The 21,651-nt window shown below is 37.9% G+C and overlaps 1 protein-coding gene across 5 annotated transcripts in view; it reads right to left on the bottom strand.

Moving 5' to 3' along the window:
- Window positions 1–21,651, bottom strand: part of SPATS2L (spermatogenesis associated serine rich 2 like) — a 75,708-nt gene that overhangs the window by 27,020 nt on the left and 27,037 nt on the right. For 3 of the 5 annotated variants that reach the window (XM_085228292.1, XM_085228294.1, XM_085228293.1), the window contains 2 exons: window positions 10,814–10,875; window positions 274–382 (listed from right to left, as the gene is read on the bottom strand). In XM_085228292.1, the coding sequence (XP_085084418.1) occupies window positions 274–382; window positions 10,814–10,852 (148 nt within the window). In that variant the 5' untranslated portion in view covers window positions 10,853–10,875. Of the gene's footprint in view, window positions 1–273; window positions 383–10,813; window positions 10,876–13,873; window positions 13,962–21,651 lie in introns of all 5 variants that reach the window. The other 2 variants (XM_085228290.1, XM_085228291.1) reach the window with 1 other exon arrangement.

Below are 21,651 nucleotides of genomic sequence, written 5' to 3'. Positions count from 1 at the left end.
CACTTTAAAGAGCATTAATTTTCATCAGAAAAAGAAGGTCTGCAACAAGAATTACACTAAAAAAAACATCTGGGAGCACAGATGAACAGGTCAAGCTCATGTTGTGAAGAAACAAATATGCAGACAGCAGGATGAACTATAAAAAAATGAATTGGCAAAGTCACAATCATATGAATTTCAGAAGAACAACAGAATATGTACACTACAGGCAACGAATACTTCAGCATGTGGTTAAATCCCTCATGCCTTAGTGGAAAAAAGTGCTGTACTTACCATCTATGAAAGCCTGGACAGCCTTGTCTACATTGTTATCAAACTGCTGCAGCACCAGAACTATTTCATTATTGCTTTTGTTTGGAACAACTGATCGGATTGCATTGATCTGCAAAGAAAAGAAGGAAGGTAATAATACATAGATTTATCATATTCTTTAAGAAAACACAGTATTGTGTAAGTGTCCATTTATATAAATGCTTACAGTATACAATAATATACCCATATAAAGCAGTGTCGATCTCTTTACCTGCCTCCTGCAACAAATGGAAGCAATTTCTTTAAGAGACCAAAGTAGAGAAATAAAATCTGAAATCAGCACAGTTGCTCCAAATCAGATGAGCGTCTTTTTTCTGACTATCCAGCATACATTTACTATTAAAAACCTGTTGCACTGCAGAAATTGAACTAGCAGCTTTCTTTGCCCCCTCTCTGCAGGACTACACCTTCGTGTATTTTAATATTATTTTAAATGCTGGAAAAGGAACAATCAAGATAAACTTTATGGCATCTTTAGCAGTGGAAGCACCAGAAAGCGATTCAGACTTATGCTAAGATTTATTACTAAAATGTTACTTTGCTGCTTTACATCAACATCCATCCTCAGTCACTCGATTTTCTGTAAACTAATATAAGCCACGATTTATTTCAGGTTCAGTAATTGCAAATGACTGAAGGTCATTCCTGCCAGATTTAGCTTCAACACAGCAGATGGTAGGTACTTGTTTCAGGTCCATCCACACAGCATCAAGATTTCTAGATAAGTTAACCTAGAAGGTTACTTTCTGACTTCAGCAAACCAATTTAATGACTCCGCTTTGGTAGAAGTGACTTCACTCCTGTCCACCATCCTATCAATTATCTGTCTGCAGCTTCACATTTGTCCACAACATAGTGGACAAGTTCAAGTAACAAGTTTAGCCTTGGACAACTCAGGCCAAAACTATTATTTATATAGACTCAAAATTAGCAACTAGAGTGCAGTACAAGAGTCAAGTTGCTTTTCTCATTTTCCAAGGAACTTTCCCAAAGGCCCATCTAATCATGTGTCCACTGTTCTTATCCCAAGGTTTGCCCACAAGCTAGAGTCCCAGCCCAACAGCACTGGAATTCTAACAAACAAAAATATCATTATGTTGGAAGTTGAGACAGTCTAGTTGATCAAATGAGTGTCTGGCATTTCCAGGAACTACCTAGAAAAATCTGTCTGCTCAAGCTTCTCTCTTCAGTTGGTATGTGTCTGAGAGTGGGAGGGAGAAAACAAAACAAAAAACAACAAACAAGCAAGCAACTGTAAGCACAGCTCTTTATGCACTGCAGGCATTCTATGAAAACCATCTGAAATTAATAGAACACAATGAGAAAACCCAAGAAAAACGAGTTTTATTCATTCTCTAATTGTGGGCACTAGCATGCTATTATTTATTGATAAAGCTGCAACTAGCATGAACTGAGTTGGCTCCATACCAATAAACGTTGGCAGATACATGAGAGCTACAGCAGGCCACAACCTGCTGTCCACTTTATGTTCAAGTTGGTAGTTGCCAAACATTTCCATCACGTGGACTACATATTCTCACAAAAACCTCCCCTCTCCTTTCACAATCATATGGTTCATCTCTCTACCCACTCAGAACTGCTTAAGCTGCTTGTGGCAATTACTTACAGAAAAATAGCAAAAGAAAATATTTTTGGCTGTACTCCAGCCATTCCCATAAGCATGGGAATTCCACATGGCTGCTAGGTCCTTTGCTACGAGAGGTCTGGAAGCCTTAAGAAGCATCTGGAAACTACAAAGTGAGGCCAAGACCACAGGACAGATCAGGCAACTTGCCGCATCCTGCAGTTTGGAAATTTTTGATTAATAGAAAAATCAAAATTAAAAGCTAATTTGTTCTTGATCCCCCTAGTATTGCAACCAAACACTGAAAATGTGTAGACATGTTCTAGTTATGGACACAACCCCCAAAAAAGTCAAACAAGTCTGTTAGGAAAGAACATTCACTAGTACAGAGTAAAGATATTATGCTTATGACCAGCTCTGTGGACACAGTTTTGTTTTAGTTGGACATCATAAAAATTCAGTTTAGGGGAACATTTAAGTACAGCAGACCTCTATGGTTTTACTGCCAAAAAAGCAATTGCCTTTGTTGACTGTTAGAAAAGATATACATTTATTTTTCTCTCTAGAAAATAAGAACTTTCGTAAGAAGACTCTTTAGCACATGAGTATCAGATTGTACAGTAAAGCATTCTGGACTTTGGAAAATCCAAACCAGAAATTGATTAACACACTGTTAATCAGCTTCCCTTGTGTATGTATGGATACTCACTTGATTATTAATGCTTCAGCTTTCCAGATTTCTGCATTGACTTATTTGGAATAAGAGAGATGAAAACTAGAATTTCTAATCTGTAGAATATACTATTAAGAAAATGATACATCTACTGTTCTGTTCTGAAACAACAAATGCAGATATAAAACCAGAATTCCAACAGCAGAGCAAATCACAAAAGGTTTTGCTCCAAAATACTTTATCTTTAAATTTTTTAGGAATAAAATGAAATAAACTAGGCATGTTTTCTTTTCAAAGTCAGCCAGATGTGTGCATTAAACATTATGTCTCCAACATATGCACTGAATATTTCATCCAGAATAAACTGGAATTGTTACACATATGCAAGGAAAAAAGTCAGTGGTTTCTGAATATCCAAAAATAACAGATAAATGGCTGCAAGTAGCAAATTCTAACAGAATTCTAACCTAACAGCCTACTTGACAGGAGGACAAAGACAAGCTGATGAAGACAAGGTCATATGACAGTCTTAACTTTATGGTCCCTAATATTCTATCGTTTAGTTCTCTTACTCCATCTTCAAAATCTGTGTAGATTTCTATGTTCGAACTTGAGGTCTGTTTCTACATGCAAAATGTGTCCTATATATTTCTGGAAAGGAACATGGGGATATACAAGAAAACACTGAAGGGAGAGATCGACAGCCTTTCTGAAAGTATAAGCCTAACATAAATGCACTTACACAGCTGAAGGTCATAAAAGCCACACTGCAATCTACAATCAAAGGCAGCTAAGCTGCAGGAATACTTGACAAATACAAGCTGACAAGAAGGAGATGCAGAGTGGGGTTGAATGTGTGCTGGAGCCATGCAATGCCAGTATGCTAGGTTCTGCTGACTCACCTGCTGGTTCTGCTGATACACCTGTCCTTTTGCCAATACAGCTACACAACTGCTTACAAGTCTCCAACTGCTTGAGAAGAGTCTGTCACTCTTCAATCCAGATAGCTGTGTATAGTTCATTTTTATTAATGGTTCAATAGGTCAATATACCAGAGCTGGGTATACATCCAAATTATATCTCCCTAAACTTATAGTAATTAAACTTACCAAGAACATCTATCTTTTCAACACATAAACAACACAGACTGAAACTATAATCAAATACATTATGACTTCTCATCAAAAAACAAATTCCTTTTAAAAAACATATACCAACCTCATGAAAAAAAGAAGAGCCAAAGAACCTCATCCTATCACACGATTAATACTGTATTAATACTTAACAGTCTGCAAGAACAAACTTTGAACATTAAATTTGTTTTCCTGTGTATATGGGAGAACAGAGAGCTTTTTCATACTCACTGAAACCTGATCTTAGAAAAAAATAACATTAACTACAGGAAAGTCAACTATTCTAACAATTTTGAATCATCATGTCTTTATCTAGTGTGGATTTCCAGAAAATTTGTGTCACCATTTTGGGCGCTAGACAAGCATCCTGGGACATATTCTGAATAACAAATAATGGCACAGTTAACATCAGCATCAGCTGAGATGCTGTCTTTGGCAATAGTCACACTCCTGGGCTTTTCCCTTCAGTGGCCTGAACAGAGAAATCATTTCCTTCTTGGTTTATTGCTCAGAAGGCTCATTCAACATTCTAGTTTACAAAAGCTACTCTGAAGCTACACAGATCTAAAATACAAAGCCCTTATCCTGAAAACTGCCATGTATGCTCAAGAGTTTGGAAAGCAGAACCTTGTTCCTTTTGGTCAGACATATTTGATTGTTTTTCTGAGGATTACTGCTCAACCATGTGAAATTTCAATTGGCATTCATTTGCTTAAAAAAAAAAATTCACTGAATTTTTAACTGCTCGTGGTATTATCTTAGATACCTGAAATCCTTGTGAGCACTTATCTTGTGAGAGGTCCCTGACATAGCAAGCTTGAAAAGAAATACAGCCTGCTTCAAAGTTGTGAGAAGTTGTGACAACACCTACTCTGCACCCAGAACCAAGCTGATGTTCCCGTGTACTCATTCAAGTCCTTTAGGTTTTCTGTCAAGTTTCAGATGGTTCCCAGGCAACTGTAACAACAAGGAATCAAGCACTGCCTGCTTGCTGCTCTACTCCATCTGCTCCCCTTTGGCATCATCTCAAAGAGGATGTTTTTGGTGAATAAGTAATATATCCGGGGTTCAGAGAATTTGTTTAAATATTTGTGACATAGTGACAAACTAAACTTCTTTGCTGAAAGCTCACGGCTGTTCTGAAACCCCTGAACGCGGCTGTTGTAATCCCTTTGAAGTGAGTCACTATTATGGTCACATACTCATTTAAAACACTTTTACTCGTGCTTGGTTACAAACACTAACCCACATCCACCTTCACTTGGTATGATCTATTAAGCTCAGCAGATTTTCTTTAAGTAGGAGCTAAATTTTTCAAGTAGAGTTATCAAAGGATACACAAATGTTTTCTCATCCTGCTTATTCTTACTGTGTCAGTAGTAGATCTTTATGAGCACATATATGGCACATATACTCACTGCAACTGGAGACAGGTAGCAGTGTAAGCCCTGTTCGCCTAGATTACAGTTCTGGCTGGGACTGACCCAAACCCTGGATGAGGACAAGAGAAGGAGAACTGTCTACACCATTCTGCTGGTTTCTGTAATTTATGAAGCATTAGCAGATACCCTGACAACATTAAACAGGAAAATGTTTTTTTCACAACACCTCATGGCAGAAACAGTTTAAGTTTTGAAAAACTCCTACAGAAATTTTTTTTCATAAACACAGTTTGAATTTTCTGATTTAACAACTTATTATTTATGTAGGACTTATTCTTCCAGAAGCTTCGCTAACTAGATTAGTTCACTGTGACACACTGAGCACATGTTTTTAACTTGCCCTTTGCGCAAAATAACAGCTTTGATCCGGTCTGCACCTATTTGCTATATGCCCCATTTATCACATGTCAGATCACTTACTCCTGATAAGCACAAAACAAACTCTACTTGCTGCAGTAATGTAGTGTGGGCAAATATCCTGGATTTACAATGTCCTGCATCCTCCTCTGCTCTAATTTTTAAACTAATGAAATGGAAATTGGTTTTGAGAAGATACATATTTAAAAGAAAAATTATATATAAAGAGGGTCTGGCTCAGTAAGACCTGTTTCACTTGAATAATGGCAGCATTATTTAGAAACCTAATTCTATAATACTCTTAGCCCAAGTTAAATAGCTTATTAAATGACAGAAGTGCATTTTAACCAACTTTGCTGGTCTTTGGACTAAGTGTATACAACAGCTGTGAAGGTCAGCCTTAAGGAAACTTAGTGAAATCATAGATTGGAAACTGTCTGCTTCTTGTAATGGGAGTTTTAAGATATTATGTTCTTTCCGCAACAAATCCTATTATTTCCTTGTATGCAGCCCATCACTTATGAAAACTACAGTTATGGTACTGAAATCCATCAAAGTATATCTGAATAAGATATTCTTCTTGCATCTAATAGAACAGATCTGTTTGTCTGTTCCTACAGCTCTAATGTTTGAAATGAAAATAAAATGAAACAGCAAACTTCTCTGTAAAACTGCAGCAAAGCTTTACTTCTAATAGAATCCCGAGAAGAGTATTTTCATTTGACTATTTTGCTTACTCCAGTTGTTCTAACATGACCAGACAAAATAAAAAAAAGATGGTCCCAACAGCAAGTTCAGAAGTTTGGACAACTCCCAATATTTTGTTGAATCAAAACTAAAAGCCACATGCGAGACCTGAATGGTTGTTCTGGGGAATGCCTTGTATTCACTCTCCTCTTGTTGGACAAAGACATTCCAGTTGCTGCAGGAAATGATAAGCTGTTCATATTCTTCACTGTAATTGCTTCTTATCTGAAAGCCCCCATCATTCAGAATTTAGGCACCTTTTCTGGTGGTGTACTTGGTTAACGTTTGAACAATTCCATTTATTTTATGGAATCATTTTGAATTTAAGCCAATGAGTTTGACCAATTTCATCCTTTAATCCACAGAAAGCTTCAAGTTGTATGTACATGATCCGAACAATATATAATTCAGTCTTTAAAGATCCTGAGAGCAGAAAAAAAGTCCTGAGATATACAGTATTTTTTGGGACAAAGGGAGATAATCAGGAGCAAGAGAGATAACGGTATAGTCATGTCAAAAAGAATTATTCTGAGAGAGATCCTTGCACTAACTACACTGGCACTGTAACCCTAGCTGCTGCTGCTAAAGCGCAGGGCTTGTATTATTTCAGAAAATCTGTGGACTATGTGCATGAAAATATGGTAATCAGAACTGCCCTGGCTCCACACATGAGCATCACAGCTGCAGAAGTCTCTGCCAACTATGCAAACACTCATTAGGCTGACATCACAGGCGAATATTTATGTTACTCTCTTGGGGAAAAAGGGAAATGGGGAAAGAGATAAAATACAATGCTTAACCTATTGACTTTATGAACTATTTCAACTGAAATGCTATGAGTAAATTACACAAGTATCAGTACGATACTAACATTCTTTTAAGACTCAAATTAGGGGTACGGTTTTATACAGTCTGCAGATGTGAGTATTCTAACTTCAGTCAGCATTACTTGAAATGTCTGCCTCATCCATACATCTCCTTTAAAGCAGTGGCAGAAGTTTTACTTCTCTCAATAACTAGAGGCTGATCATGGAAAGAACATGGTGAGATGCCACCATTTAAACAAGAAAAACAAACAATCAATCAATCAAACATTATGCAAAAAATTTTCTAACTAACATTACATTACATTACATTATCTACAATGATCAACTTACAGAGAAGGCTGAGTCCTATTTTCACAAAAAAAAGAAAAGGTATATGTGTGCAGATGCACAGTTCCTCAGGTTTCAGTCAAGCCCTAGTAGAAACAAAATCTTACGTATTCTAGCATTTGCAAGCACAAAGGTAGGAAAGAGGAAGGCATGGGAAGGAATTGTATTCTATTCTGTTCTTTTAAACAAGAACTGATTATATTTGTACTGATGGTGATGGAGCTCAGAGAAATAATTAAATTTATAAATTTCATTTCTGTTTCTCAGAAATATTCACCAAAAGGATGAATAAAAATAAAGACCGAACTCACTGCTTTTATGCTTTGCAGCATGACTGCTTTGCCCTGTACATGTAAGTTATTTAAGTGAGAAAGGGATCTATCTGATTTACACTCTCTTGCCAGGATACTGTAAATACGTCTGCTCAGAAGTGCACGAGGTCTGTATATTTTAGCAGTTTATGGGCAAATACAATTAAAGCCAACTCAGAAAGCTGTATCAGTTCACCTCTGTGCTTGTAGCTCTGCAATAACATGGTTGTGGCTTTAGAAGCCTCTCATACAAAGACCCTCCACACTGCAAACCAAATTGGATTTGTGACATGGATGCTTTATGTCCTGCCATGCCAATCTCACTTTAGAATGAGTCAGAACTGTTCAGTTGAAATGGCAGACTGACTATGCTAGCTCTTCAGGCAGATATATGTAGATTATGAAGTTCATGCTGTTCAGTTGCTATAAGTCTCTAATCAGTAGCTTACTAGACTGTATTTTTCAGAATAGAACCCAGTGATTTTGCAGTAAGATTTAATTGCTGGTAACTTCAATTTTAAGTTTGGCTTAGCGATTTACTGACATTAAATGCTGGTGGAAAACAGCAATTAAAAGAGAAACTACTATAAATAAGTAGGTATTGATTCCATTATCTACCTGCTTTAAGATGTGTGTGCTCATAAACGTTTAGTTTTAAGATACAATCAAGAGATATCAGACTTTGCAAAGCAAATATTACACAGTGCATAACAGTTCTGCTGCAGTTCTGCATTCTAAAACTAGGAAAAGACAAACAGGCAATTTATAAGATCCCACATTTGTAAAACTGACTAAACTAACGAAAGAAATTAAGCTACACAGTAAATAAGCATAACTTCAATTGATTTAATGAGTTGCATTTTAAGTTTTACAGTAATTTATTCTGGCACTAGAAAATGAGTGCAAAATCCATCATGCTAATCAATACTTAAATCCTGTCTGTTATTGAAGACTAAGGAATATTCTCTTCACCAAAATACACATTGACGTGCAAATCCTCAGCCACAATAATTCATTCAGCAGCTCACAACAAATATGAGCGGAAAAGGACTCAAAAACCCCGAGGTGGCAGTGCATCAGGTCAGGGACTGTTTCCCGTCAAGGAATATAAAAGCAAAAAGCTTCTACAACCTTTTGAAAGCAAAGTGAATAATTAGGAAAAGATGGACACAACCATATGAACTCATTACCATCTGAACTACTTATAAATCATCATTTGCTATTCTGTTCCCTTGGCAACTTCTTTCCTGTGGCAGGTAACAACAGTTTGTAACTTCTCTTTTGGAAAACATAATTAATCTGAAGCTTGAGGAAACCTTGTTTCAGGATCAATAACCGTCACAGTTCTTGAGGTCTTTATTAACTAAATGCAGTGTCTAAGCCATTAAGTCATGATCAATTCTGAAAAAATATATTCCCTGATTGAAGAATTCGTTGCTTTATTCTGAACTCAGAAGTGAAATAGTAAATTAATTAAAATCTGATTACTGACCTCTAGAGTTCAGGGCTATGTCTTTGAGAGGTGTGTTACATGTTATCTTAATTCTCTATCACTTACTGAGACTTCTCTAGTTCGGAAAGCCACATTTACAGTATTTTGCAGGTCTTCCTCATGCCAAATTACTTTCCTTACTACTGATCTACTGAATCGAGAAACTGCAGTTTTGAATTGCAAAACCGAAGTTAGGGAAGTCTTTATCTGCTGAACAATATTTTCTCGCAGTAGGGAAAAGAGTTAATACAAGAAACTATGTTTTTGTTTTTTTTCTTGTCTTTTCCATTGACAGGCCTATAGAGAACATTTCACAAGCCTGACACCCAGCAGGATGCGTGCAGGTCTTATGATACAATGGAAGATGACTACATTTCTCAGTTTCGCATTGCCTTCAATTTTCTGTATTCCCTTCAAGTACGGTATTTTATGAAACACACTTGATCCTTTCTCCTTATGGAATTCCATGATGTGAATACACCCCAATCAATTTTATATTGATATCTGAATAAATTTGGGCTTACCAACAGAATTAGGTTCTGGCCCTTCACATACATCACTGTCTTAGAATCTGTCACTGAGAGCCAGATCATGCTTAATAAAGCAATTCAAGGAATCTAATAGCTTTTTTTCTGAGCCTCCTACATGTAAAGCTCCATGTCTTTCCAAACATGAGACAAAACAAAATCTGATTTTATAAATATCCCAGAACTTTAGCTTCTTTTAAAATACAACATTGTGTTATACTCCTACACTCTCCCTACTTCCTTATTCTCCTGTTCTTGACAAATTCCCTTGTTTCCCATCTGCACTGGTGAGGAATATCACTGAGGCAGATTATCTCTATACAAGCTGCCTGCTGGGAGTTAAAAAAAAAAAAGATTCCTTGACCTATCTGTAAACTAAATAGCACAGGAGAAAAACTATTCTAGAAGCCCAAGGCTCTTTTTAGATGGTTATGCTGCTTATCTATGGTGACTACAGCAACAGTAGGGGGTTCACGTGAGAATACATGCCCAGCACTGCAGCACTTCACATACAAGTGGCCTGCAAAACTGCAGTCCTAACTGCTTTAGACTCCTTAATGCTTCTGAAAGGCCAAGCAAGGCTCTAGCACTAGCCATGTTATGGAGAGGATACACCCATACACAAAGAATGCAGTTAGAAGCAGAGCTACTCGGGTAGGATATAAATTCTCCTCTTTTCAAGCTCTGTAATTTTAGGAATTGCCTCTGAGTATTACAAATACAACATTCTTGGTTGGAAAATATTATTTCATAAGGCTGTGTTTCTTCAAAGGCTGAATTTTGTACCACAGCAACCATCGCAAAGTGCTACTCTCCACAGCACCAGCACGTAAAGGGACCACAAGAGAATAAAAAAAAATACACGTGATAAAACATTGTCTCCTTACAGAAAAGAAAAACGTGTTTCTCATTAGCCAAAATTAAGATTCTAATCCTAGCAATATCTGTCTGTGTACTTAATTTCATGCAGAGAGTTAATTTTAAATTAAGTATGTAAACAGTCCTTGAAGGAGCAGGGATGAAATGTGTGTGCAACATCATACATCATTTGGTTTGCACTGTACTGATACTTGTGCCTACCTTCTCCTTGATATTTACTGGAGAACTGATTTCTGCCATCTCTCTTCTTACGAGAATACTGTCTGTGAAAAGAAGAAAAAAAAAAATGAGATGATTTTTAATCCCAACTTGACAAAGGTACACACACATAAATTGTATTTAAGCATTGGAGAAACTTGAGAAAACTTACCTTTCCTGCTCAATCTTGTGAAAACAATCAAAAAACAACAACCAAAAAATAACAAAACAACAAACCCTAAACAAGTTCAAGTCTCACACTTTCTCCAGATTAGTTCTACACACATTCTAAAAATGCTTCACAAGTATGAATCAGGATGAGAGGTGTATCATACTTCTCCCATTCATCTTTATTGGACCCCACTCATTATTACTTGATACCTTTGAGGTTTAAGGAAGAGGAATACCTTAGATGAATTCAACATCTATTCTCCCATTCACCGCAAATCCTACTTTTGCCAGAAAACTTTTCTGAAGATCCCATCTTAAAAAGCTAAAAGTGCCATAAGGCATTCAAAGTACTGCACAGTTGATTTTTTTTCAAAACTAAATTAAAGGATTTAACCACATGCTTCCTTATTAAAGCTAAAAAGGTCTGAATGGTTAAATCTCCAAGTCTGTTCTGAAAATTTAGGCACATAATGGAATTTGCATGTGATTAAGAAACCCTGTGATATCTTCTTTCCAGTTACTCAGCCACATAACTGAGAGATATTACACCACATGATGAAGAATTAACAAAGAAAGGAGTCCACTTGCCTAACCCCGTTTCCATCAAAACCAATTACCTTAGATTTCAATAAGAAACAAAACTTGAATCTTCACATTTTTAAATTAAGTCACACATGACGAATCACAGAGAAGATTAAGCCAAATGATACAAAGGCAGCTTAGTTGCTACACTCAATTCCTTTGCACACTGATAAGAAAATACTGTCATACATAAATGAGAATGAAATCTTAGTTCTTTCCAACTTTTTAAGCTGAAACACTTCCACCTTTTTACCATTTAAGCCCTCTACTGCTATGTAGACTGATAATATTTCCCACAATCATTCTAGATCTCTTAACGCACTTGAAAAAATAAAGACTACCTCCTTTAACTCCAGCTTTGGAACACAGCACTCTCGGGGTGTTCAAACTCCAAATGTTTGTACTACAGATTTTTATAACATGATATAAGTATTTTTACTTGTTTTTCTATGCACGTTTTCTAACTAAAAATATGAGGTTCAAGGAAGCACATTTTCAAACATAGCAAGACTTTTTGGTAAGCAGGAAAGGGAAAGCATTTTTGAGTTTGTCTGATGGAGAGTAGACATCACAAAAAGGGTGCCAGAAGAAAACAAAGAAACAAAAAAGTAGCCTTTACTGAAGTGTCATTAAAAAATGCCTGAAATTAAGGTTCCTCCTGCCCTCTGTGTCATGAACACATTTTACTTGTCTATCTAAAGCACATACTTTTCATCTGACTTTATTCAGTGGCTCAATGAGCTTACAAAAAGAGAGCCCAAGTCTCACTACGTATCTGGTAAGATTTCTTCCTGGCAGTAATTTCTTCCTGGGTCAGTAATGCCTTAGCATCCGCTGAATAAAGCATTTCAGAATAGAAGACCCCCACACTTCACTGTTGTTTTGTTTTTGTTTTTAGATCAGAAATCAAAGAGCTAGAATTAGTTTCTTTATCAAGCCCATCCAATGACAACAGAATTACAAAATGTCAGGAGAAAGCAGGCAGGAAGACTGCGTGGAATGTGAGCTTGGGACAACTCCATTTCCAATATTTAACATGTTAACTTAATGCAATCTATAGTACCTATAATATTTTGAGCTGGAGCACCTCTCTTGTGAGGAAAGGTTGAGGGAATGGGGCTTGTTTAGCTTGGAGAAGAGCAGCTCTGGGGAAACCTCACTGTGGCCTTCCAGTACTTGAAGAGAGCGTATAAACAGGAGGGGGAATGGCTGTTTACGAGGGTGGATAGTGATAGGACAAGGGGGAATAGCTTTAAACTGAGACAAGGGAGGTTTAGGTTTGATATTAGGAAGTTTTTCACCTAGAGGGTGGTGAAACACTGGAACAGGTTGCCCAAGGAGGTTGTGGATGCCCCATCCCTGGAGGGGCTCAAGGCCAGGCTGGATTTGGCTTTGGGCAGTCTGGTCTGGTGGTCGGTGGCCCTGGCAGGGGGTTGTAACTAGATGATCATTATAGTCCTCTTCAGCGCAGGCCATTCTATGATTCTATGATTTTCCTGCTTCTCTTTTACTTCTGCTGTCAGCTGTTTCTTAAGCCAGGTGAGCACAGAGCATGAGACACAGGCCACCAAATTTCCATGCACACTGAAAAACCTAGCTCTAAAATCACTCTAACTCTTCATTATCCCTCATAGCTTTTCAGGAAAACATGGTTTCTATCTATCAACATCAAGCTCTGTGTTACACTGATATTATTCTCTGATAATATTTTAATGAATAGTTATTTTACTTGCTTACCCTCATACCTATTATCTAGCAGCTCCAGCAATACTACAGACAAACGAATGGAAGCCTGTTCTCTCGCATGCACTTAAACCAATACATATATTATGATAACAACAATTAAAAAAAAAAAACACAGCATCAAGAGAAACAACAGAAAAAAAAATAGGAAAACTTGGGATGAACGGAATGCATCACAAAAAACAAATAAAACAAGGTTCATAGCTAACAAATCCCTCTGACCCTAAAAACTACTACTATATAAAACTAACACATAATGGGAAAATATCCATCACCTTAAATCTCCATGTTCTACTTTTCCAGCATACTGTACCAATTTTGAACCAAAACTGTACGTTGTAAAACTACATCGTATGAAGCAAATTAATCAGTGATCTTACTTAGTGAAAAACCCAAATCTGTCAGTTCACGTTAGTTCAAAGGCAGTAGCTAAATTATGCATCCAATTTAAATTAAATGTGCTGATTAAACCATGCAAGAGCAACACTTAGCCAAATTTAATCTTTGTAGCAATGCTCTGACCCACTTTAAAACAAGTCACACAACACCTTGCCAGAGTTGACTTACATCTCCTTTGCTGTGTGCTCCAGGTATTACTAGCCATAGTTTTCCACTGACGAATGTGATGTTGGTTCAGCTGGCATACAATTGCAAGCTGTATCAAAACAAGCCACACAAAACATACCCTCAAAAAAGAGGTATATTTCTTTCCCTCTTCTTGCCTCCCACCCATCCTCCACAAGGTCATGAACTAAGAAGGCATCAGCTTTTTGCAAATAGAGTCATTCCTCTACTGTTCAAACTTTTAATTAACATGCATATTATGACTGTCAAGATGAAGATGCTAAAATTGAGCTGGAGCTATTTTTCATTCACCCTCTACAAGGGCAGATATTGAAATAACCTGCATTAAACACTTGCTCCTTTATATAACTCTCAGTCCAGCACTACTAGTTACATAAAATTCAAACTGCATTGAAATCTCAGTATAGCACTGATTTTTAAAAGTATCTTCTACCACTATATTTAATAGCTAATTGGTTTTCTCATTGCAGCAAATCAATTTATTGAATTGACTTCTTCCCCCAATTTTTTTAATCCCACATTGAAAAATTGCTGCATTACTAAGTCCTATGAGGAAAGATTATAGCACATGAATAATTTCATGCACAAAAACAGTCCCAATTAAATTTTAAAGCTTTTGCTGGAGGCTTGGATCTAAATTTGAAGAGCTCCATTCTGATTTGTAATACTTTGGAGAAGCTGCTTCATACCAGAGCTATGCAACATCAGAATATGGCCCACAATTGCATTCCAAAGCCAGTGAAGTACTGTGCATGTCAACACGTGCTCAAAAACATGGCTGCAGAAAAGTCTTTGCAGAAGATTTTTTGTTGTGCCTTAATTTGTCAGTTAGCATAAGCATTGAACATATTATGTATAAAACATATATGTATTTGTGTTCTTGAAAAGTTAATGTACATCACAACAAGGCATTCATGAGGAAGGAATGACAAAAGAAATACTACAGAATCCTGTATTTAAACAGGTTGTTAATTTCTGATTGCAATTTCCAGATATGTTTCCTGGAATAGGAGATAGCTCTTAGTTGCCTCTTACATCCTGACCTCAAATACTGATGGAAGTACATTATTTTATATCTATTACATACTTGCAAAGGAGATAGTATACCTTGCCTTGTAAACTGAAGCATTTCAATACAAAAAGAGAAAAATACAGTAGTGGCATTTCAAGGGAGCGCTGCAGAGCAGACTAGATTAAATCTGCCAGAGCTTATTTCTCTGCTCTACCAAATTAAGCAATTCATATTGCTCCTCACGGGTTTAAGCTAAGGTTAAACTGAACTGTAGCTAGCTGAAGTGCTGGCACATGCTCTGTCCTCCTGACATTACTGTAAGCAACAACCCCAGGGCAGGCAGTCAGGTATGGTCTTTAACCACTGCAGCACAACATGCCTGAGCTCACCTGTCACAGCCTGCTGGGTACATGGCTGCTTGCCCAGCCTTTATAGCCATTCCTTTTCTGTCCTCAAGCAGCTCAGAAGTCCCTCTGTTATTGTGTTCAGCCTCCAAAGAACACCTGACATCTTTCAGCCAGTACTGCCTCCTGGGATTTATCACTCACAAAGCCAGGGAGGCCTTGGGGCAAAGCTGACAGACTCCTTTTGTGAAACATCCTGCATAGGTGGGGTTGCCTGCAATTCAAGCATCAGAGGATTGGGAAACAAGAGTCTGTGCCCTGTCCTGCTGCATAATTCCACAATTATCACCTGCTGCATTTAAACTTCAGATTTACAAACAGCATCAGAAAAAGCAAAAATATGCTTTTCTCTCCTCCAACAAAACCAAACAAAGGGAATCAGTCCACAAAAACACAAAAGGAAAGGGAAAAATGAGCTTATGAGAGTGTCAGTGTTGCCAGATAAATAAAATTTCTAAAAATATCCCAGCAGTCTGCTCTACAGAACAGAGGAGTGTGACAGCTGTTCACTGCTTCCAACACTGAAGACGTAACTTGTCTTCAGCAATAAGGAAGAGAAATCTCCCCATAAAACATCACACAATAAGCTAGTTTGAGAAGGTTTTCCCATCTCTACATTTACAGAAAAGCAAAGTCTCCTACACCACCAAAATGATATATGTCCTCATCTGCCCAGTACAAGTGTTTCCTATTTTAGTGCTACCCCCTAAACAACAGAAATCCCAGGTCTCAAGAACCTGACTCTTCTCCACATTCTTTAAATCTCTATTTGCTTTTGCATCCATCTGCTGCATCTTGTGCAAACCCAGTCCTGCTCTTCGTTATGCTAATTTCCTACAAACATCCCAGGACTAACATTTTCCAAATTCTAAACAGCACCCCAAAAAAGCCTCTATTAGTTTTCTTCCTGTACTGCCCTCCTCTCCTGTTCACGAGTCAGGCAACTCACAACTAGATACCCTTTGGGTCACAGTCCAGCAACATAAAGCAGAAGACAGCCTTACTGCTGTTAACTTATCAGCCCTACCAAACATGACTACGTGCAATCATTGAGAAAGCTTTCACATTAACACAGAAACTGGAATTTATAAACATTTTTAAGGGACAAAATTGTGAAGTCTATCAATGCTAGAATGTAGATTTTTTTTTTTTTAAACTAAAGGATCATTTACTTGTTTCCAAGTAGTTCAGTTAAAACATTGCAGATCTAGAAAGCTGACATATACAGCACAAGTAGAACCAAGCAATCACAATTTTAGAACCAACTTCAAAAAAGATGTAATTGCAAGTGTATCTAATGAGATTGTGGCAGCCTGTGGTATGCTTTCATCTTCTGCACTCCTACTTCCTCTACAAAATTACATCTCATTTTTAAGTGGGATCCCTATCTATCCCACATGTGCTATATTACACTGGCTTGTCTGCAGACTTCCCCATGCCCTTGGTAAAGACAAAACCAACACAGTCAGAGACACATAGCCTTCATTCTTCATTTGACTTTGTCTGACTTTATTACATAGGTGCTATTTGAGCTTGGCAGATGAATGCTGGGATAAGCACGCTGTTCAAATGCATTTTTAAATTTAAGAAAGATTAGCAAAAGTGAAAGAAAGTAAAATGCCAGTCCAAGTATTTCAGAAAGGAATTACTGTTTTTTTGTTGTTGTTGTAGTTGTTTTTAAATTTGGATTATTTAAATAGTAGAAGATAAAAAAAACTCTTACCACATCAAAGGTGTGTCCTTAGTAGTGCCAAAAGCTATGCCACTGTTGCGCCAAAACTACAGGAAACACTACTGAGATTTGAGTACTTGCTTGTACTAGCTTGAAACCAGCAACAGGTATGATTTTCTATTTTCTATAGTCTAGTTTCTAAAGATAAACTGAATAGTTAAAAAATAAATATAAATATATCAAGAGCATCTAGAACATATTAACAAGTGCGTTCCTGGTAGCTTTTAGCTTTCTGTGCTACTCAAAGCGAAGATACTTAGAAAAAAGAACAAAGCATAATTAACACAGAGCTGATATTTTTCCAGTACTGTTTTCAGCCTTCCTAAAGGCTGTACAAAGAAACAGACTACGCATTCATTTTGCATTTCTTGTTTTACAGGAGTTTAGTTTAGCTACTTCAGGCTGCTTACGTATTTGGATAAATTTGTTTTCTGAGGACTTTAGTATCCTGTCCTTAGATACATAAGTGCACAGACACTGCAGAGGTCGTGCTCGCCTCAACTACAGAATGCAGCAGTTCTCCCTTATGCTCAGCTAAGGCAGCCTGATTTCCTGACAGTACCACACTGCCTGAAATCCACTGGCTTCAGAGCTGTAAACAGGATGCAGGAAATAAGACGTCTCACTGATTCCACATGTACATCTGGATTCCAAGAGAAAACAGGTTTGTGCTCCCCCACTGTTTATCACCTCCTCCCTGAGGATTTCTGAGACAACTGACATGACAGTCTGAGAAAGGAACAGATGTCTCAAAGATACAACAGCCATATAAATTGTTTGCTAGGTAGCAAGATATTAAAGTTTAGAAAGTATGCAAAGATGTATCAGGAACTCAATTACATCATTTAACACCATAAAAATCCATGGACCTGTCTGCTGTAATGAGGAAAAACACAGAGGTGAGAATGGTACTGGAAAGCTATGGATTTGATTGGTGAACTGTTTGATGGACAAGGAATCGGTTGTGAGATTGCACCATGAGAATGGTGGTCAATGGCTCAATGTCTGAATGGATATCAGTGACAAGCGGTGTTCTTCAAGGTTCAGTTCTGGAACCTGGAACCTTTAGTATCTTCATCAATGACACAGATAGTAGGATAGTGCACCCTAAGCAACTCTGTGGATGACACCAAACTGTGTGGTACTGCTGACACACCAGAAGGATGAGATGTCACTCAGGGAGACCTACACAGGCTCCGACAATAAATAAGCCCAGGTGAACCTCATGAGTGAAAGGTCATGCCACCTGGGTCATGGCAATCCCCACTATCAACATAAGTCTTGCCAAGAAGGACCTGGGCGTACTGATGGATGGCAAGCTGGACAGGAGCCAGCAATGTGCCTCCACAGCCCAGTAAGTCAATCATATCCTGGGATGGGACGAAAGAAGCATGATCAGCAGGTCGAGGAAGGTGATCCTGCTCCTCTGCTTTCGCTGGTGAGACGTCATCTGGAGTACTGCATTCAGACATGGAGTCCTCAGTACAGGAGAGATGTGGACCCATTACAGCATGTCCAGAGGAAGGCCACAAAAATGATCCAAAGGATGGAACAGCTTCCCTACAAGGACAGGCTGAGAGAGGCTGTTCTGCCTGGAGAACAGAAGGCTCTGGCAAGACCTTAGAGCAGCCTTTCAGGATCTAAAGGGGGGCTGTAAGAACAAAGGGGACAGATTTTCCAGCATAGTTTGTTATGACAGGGCAAGAGGAAATGGTTTCAAACTAAAAGAGGGGAGATTTAGATTGGATATAAAGAAGGGGGTTTTTTTGTTTTGTTTTGTTTTTTAAACAATAAGGCTGGTGAGGCACTGGAGTAGGTTGCCCGGAGACAAGATGGAAGCTCTGTCCTTGAAGACATTCAAAGTCAGACTGGATGAGGCTCAGAGCAACCTGATCTAGCTGTAAATGTCCCTGTTCATTGCAGGGGAGTTGAACTAGACAACCTTTAAGGGGTCATTCCAACTCAAAAGGTTCTATCATTCTACGATTCCTTCATGCCTGGGTTGGCTTCCTTAGAACTCTGTCTCCTGTCTTTCCCAGATTTGTTCCAAAGGCAGGAATGGTTCTAAGTAGACATCAAAGCAACACTGGGATCCAACTGTTGTCACAACAGAATGGTTAAAGATTAGCAAGACCTGTGGCCTACCACACTGACCTTGCTGGACAGTCTTTGAGTGCTGAGCCTATCCTATCATAGAATGGCTTAGGTTGGAGGGAACCTTAAAGACCATCTAGTTCCAGCTTCCCCTGGGTAGGGTTGACCCATCCAATCTAGCCTTAAATGCCTCCAGCAATGGGGCATCCTCAGACTCTCTGGACAACCTGTCCCACTGCCTTACCATTCATTGAGGAAAAAATTCTTCCTAATATCTAACCTAAATCTCCCCTCCTTTAATTTAAAGCCATTTCCTCTTGTCCTATCACTATCAGACAGTGTAAAAAGTTGGTCCCCCTCCCACTTATAAGCTCCCTTCAAGTACTGGAAGGTTGCAATTAAGTCTCCCTGGAGCCTTCTCTGTTCCAAGCTAAACAAGCCCAAATTCCTCAACCTTTCTTTGTAGGAGAGGTACTCCAGCATTTTGATCATCTTTGTGGCCCTCCTCTAGACCTGTTCCAACAGCTTAGCATCCTGCACTAGCACTGCACTAGCTGCAACTAATGCGTTGTGACTGATACCACATGATCATTAAAATTAGAGCTGCCATCCCAGAGATAATGTAGATGTTAGAATCTGCTAACTTTGTAAAATGTATCTTGAGCTGAAAATATCTAAACCAGCTGCTTATATTTAGGTCATTAAAACCATCTTGCATCTGCTCAACAGAAATGATTTTTCTCTAAAAAAAAAAAAAAAAAAGAGAAAAAGCAGCTTAAGAAACTGTGGTACCTTTAGGATCAGTCTTTAAACATCTAATATTCTGTTTGGGTGTAAATACAGTGCAGACAACACGATACCACAGCAAAATCAGTCAAAGTGGTTCTTACAGCCTCTGGCTCATGAGAGCAGAAAATTCAAGAGAACAGCTGAATTCAGACAGCTGTAAAATAGATGTCTGCATTTGCGATAACAGGAAAGAAAAATGGTAAGTGGTAACATTTTGCTCATCTTTTCTTGTGCTTCTGAGTAATTCATTCAAGAAATTTAGTCTAGTGTATGGACTGTATGGGTTACTATGCTCTAGAATACCAACCAGAAGATATTTTTCTTTTTATTGATACCCAGGCTCAATTCTAAATTTATCTCTTCCATGCATTGCAAAATGTTGGCCTCTGTTCTTATCATTTTTGTAATGAAACAAATAAAAGCTCTGCCCTATGAGATAGCTGAATCAAAACATTGACAAAAGGTCAGCATTTTGCATTAGATACAGCAAATTATAGGGATGGAGAATCAGGCTACAGAAGAGGACACATGAAATTCCTGTGCATAGCAATGTATCCATGCTGCAACAGATGTGTACTAGTATAAAGAAGATATTCTCTAACTGCTGAGAGATAGGAGAGACAGGCACATATGCATTCCTAGAAAAGGTAATTGAAATAAATTAAATTACCTGCTAGAATCATCAGTTGACACTAGCCTTCCCTATCTAGCTACCCTGTAACTGGAATAGAACTGTTTTTTTCTTCTAATGGCACATACATATATTTTATAGCTACACACATAAGCTTTTACATTTACACCTATAGTCATCTCCTGTACCAAACACAGGAATAAACAACTATTCACATTCGTGAGATATGAACACTGCTCTTTCCTGATGGACACATGCCTTTCATCAATCCAAAGATGTTTGATTTGTTACCTCACATTTTATATCTGTGCGTTAAAAAGTACACAACAAATACTCAATCAGCCTGATTGTTTTCTGTGCCCTGTTACAACCTCTCACCCAGACCAGAGGATGGCAGCCAACTATTCGGGGAGTGGTAACAAGCTCTTGATCCAAATCTCTTTGCATGGTGGGTGAGTATAACAAGTCCGTAGACCTACAAAGTTCTCATCACATTCACTTTTCCTACTCTGTCACTTGACAAACGTGACTTAAATTGCTTTCAAATTAAATCACGGTAGTTCTAATGCTATCAATAATAATAATAAAAATGAGATTATGTTGCACTGCTGGCAAAAACAGATATAAAGATACATGGCTGATCTCTCGCTTCTTATTGTAGTTCAGACAAGGCAGCGAGGAAGAAGGGATGTTCAAACTCATAAAATATTCTACTACAGAAAAATTAAACAAGTCTTTGCTAAACAGCAGACACCAGAAGTTTAGTTCATTTTGACTGTTCTTCTAAGAAGCCATGTTAGCTCAGTAGCGTATGGAAACAATGAATACAATATAATGCTTCTAATTTATTTAACTTTAAAGTATGATTAATTCATCAAGTAAAATAATAAGCACAATTAATTAACAAATAAATTCTAAACACCTGGAATCATCAAAAAATACATTCAGCACTATTGAAGAAAAAACTGGGAATTCAGATTTTAAAAAAACATTGATTTCTGGAATGGAGTCTTATTACACAATACCACACCGTTCTGTGGAAAGGTATGTACATAATGTGAAAGCCATGATCAGCTTTGTATCTTGTGAACAGCCAAG

This window comes from Meleagris gallopavo, chromosome 7 (assembly GCF_905368555.1).
Source record: "Meleagris gallopavo chromosome 7, MGAL_WU_HG_1.1, whole genome shotgun sequence".
NCBI lineage: Eukaryota > Metazoa > Chordata > Aves > Galliformes > Phasianidae > Meleagris > Meleagris gallopavo.
Note: the sequence above shows the minus strand (reverse complement) of the source record. Positions and strands in the feature narration are given on the sequence as shown.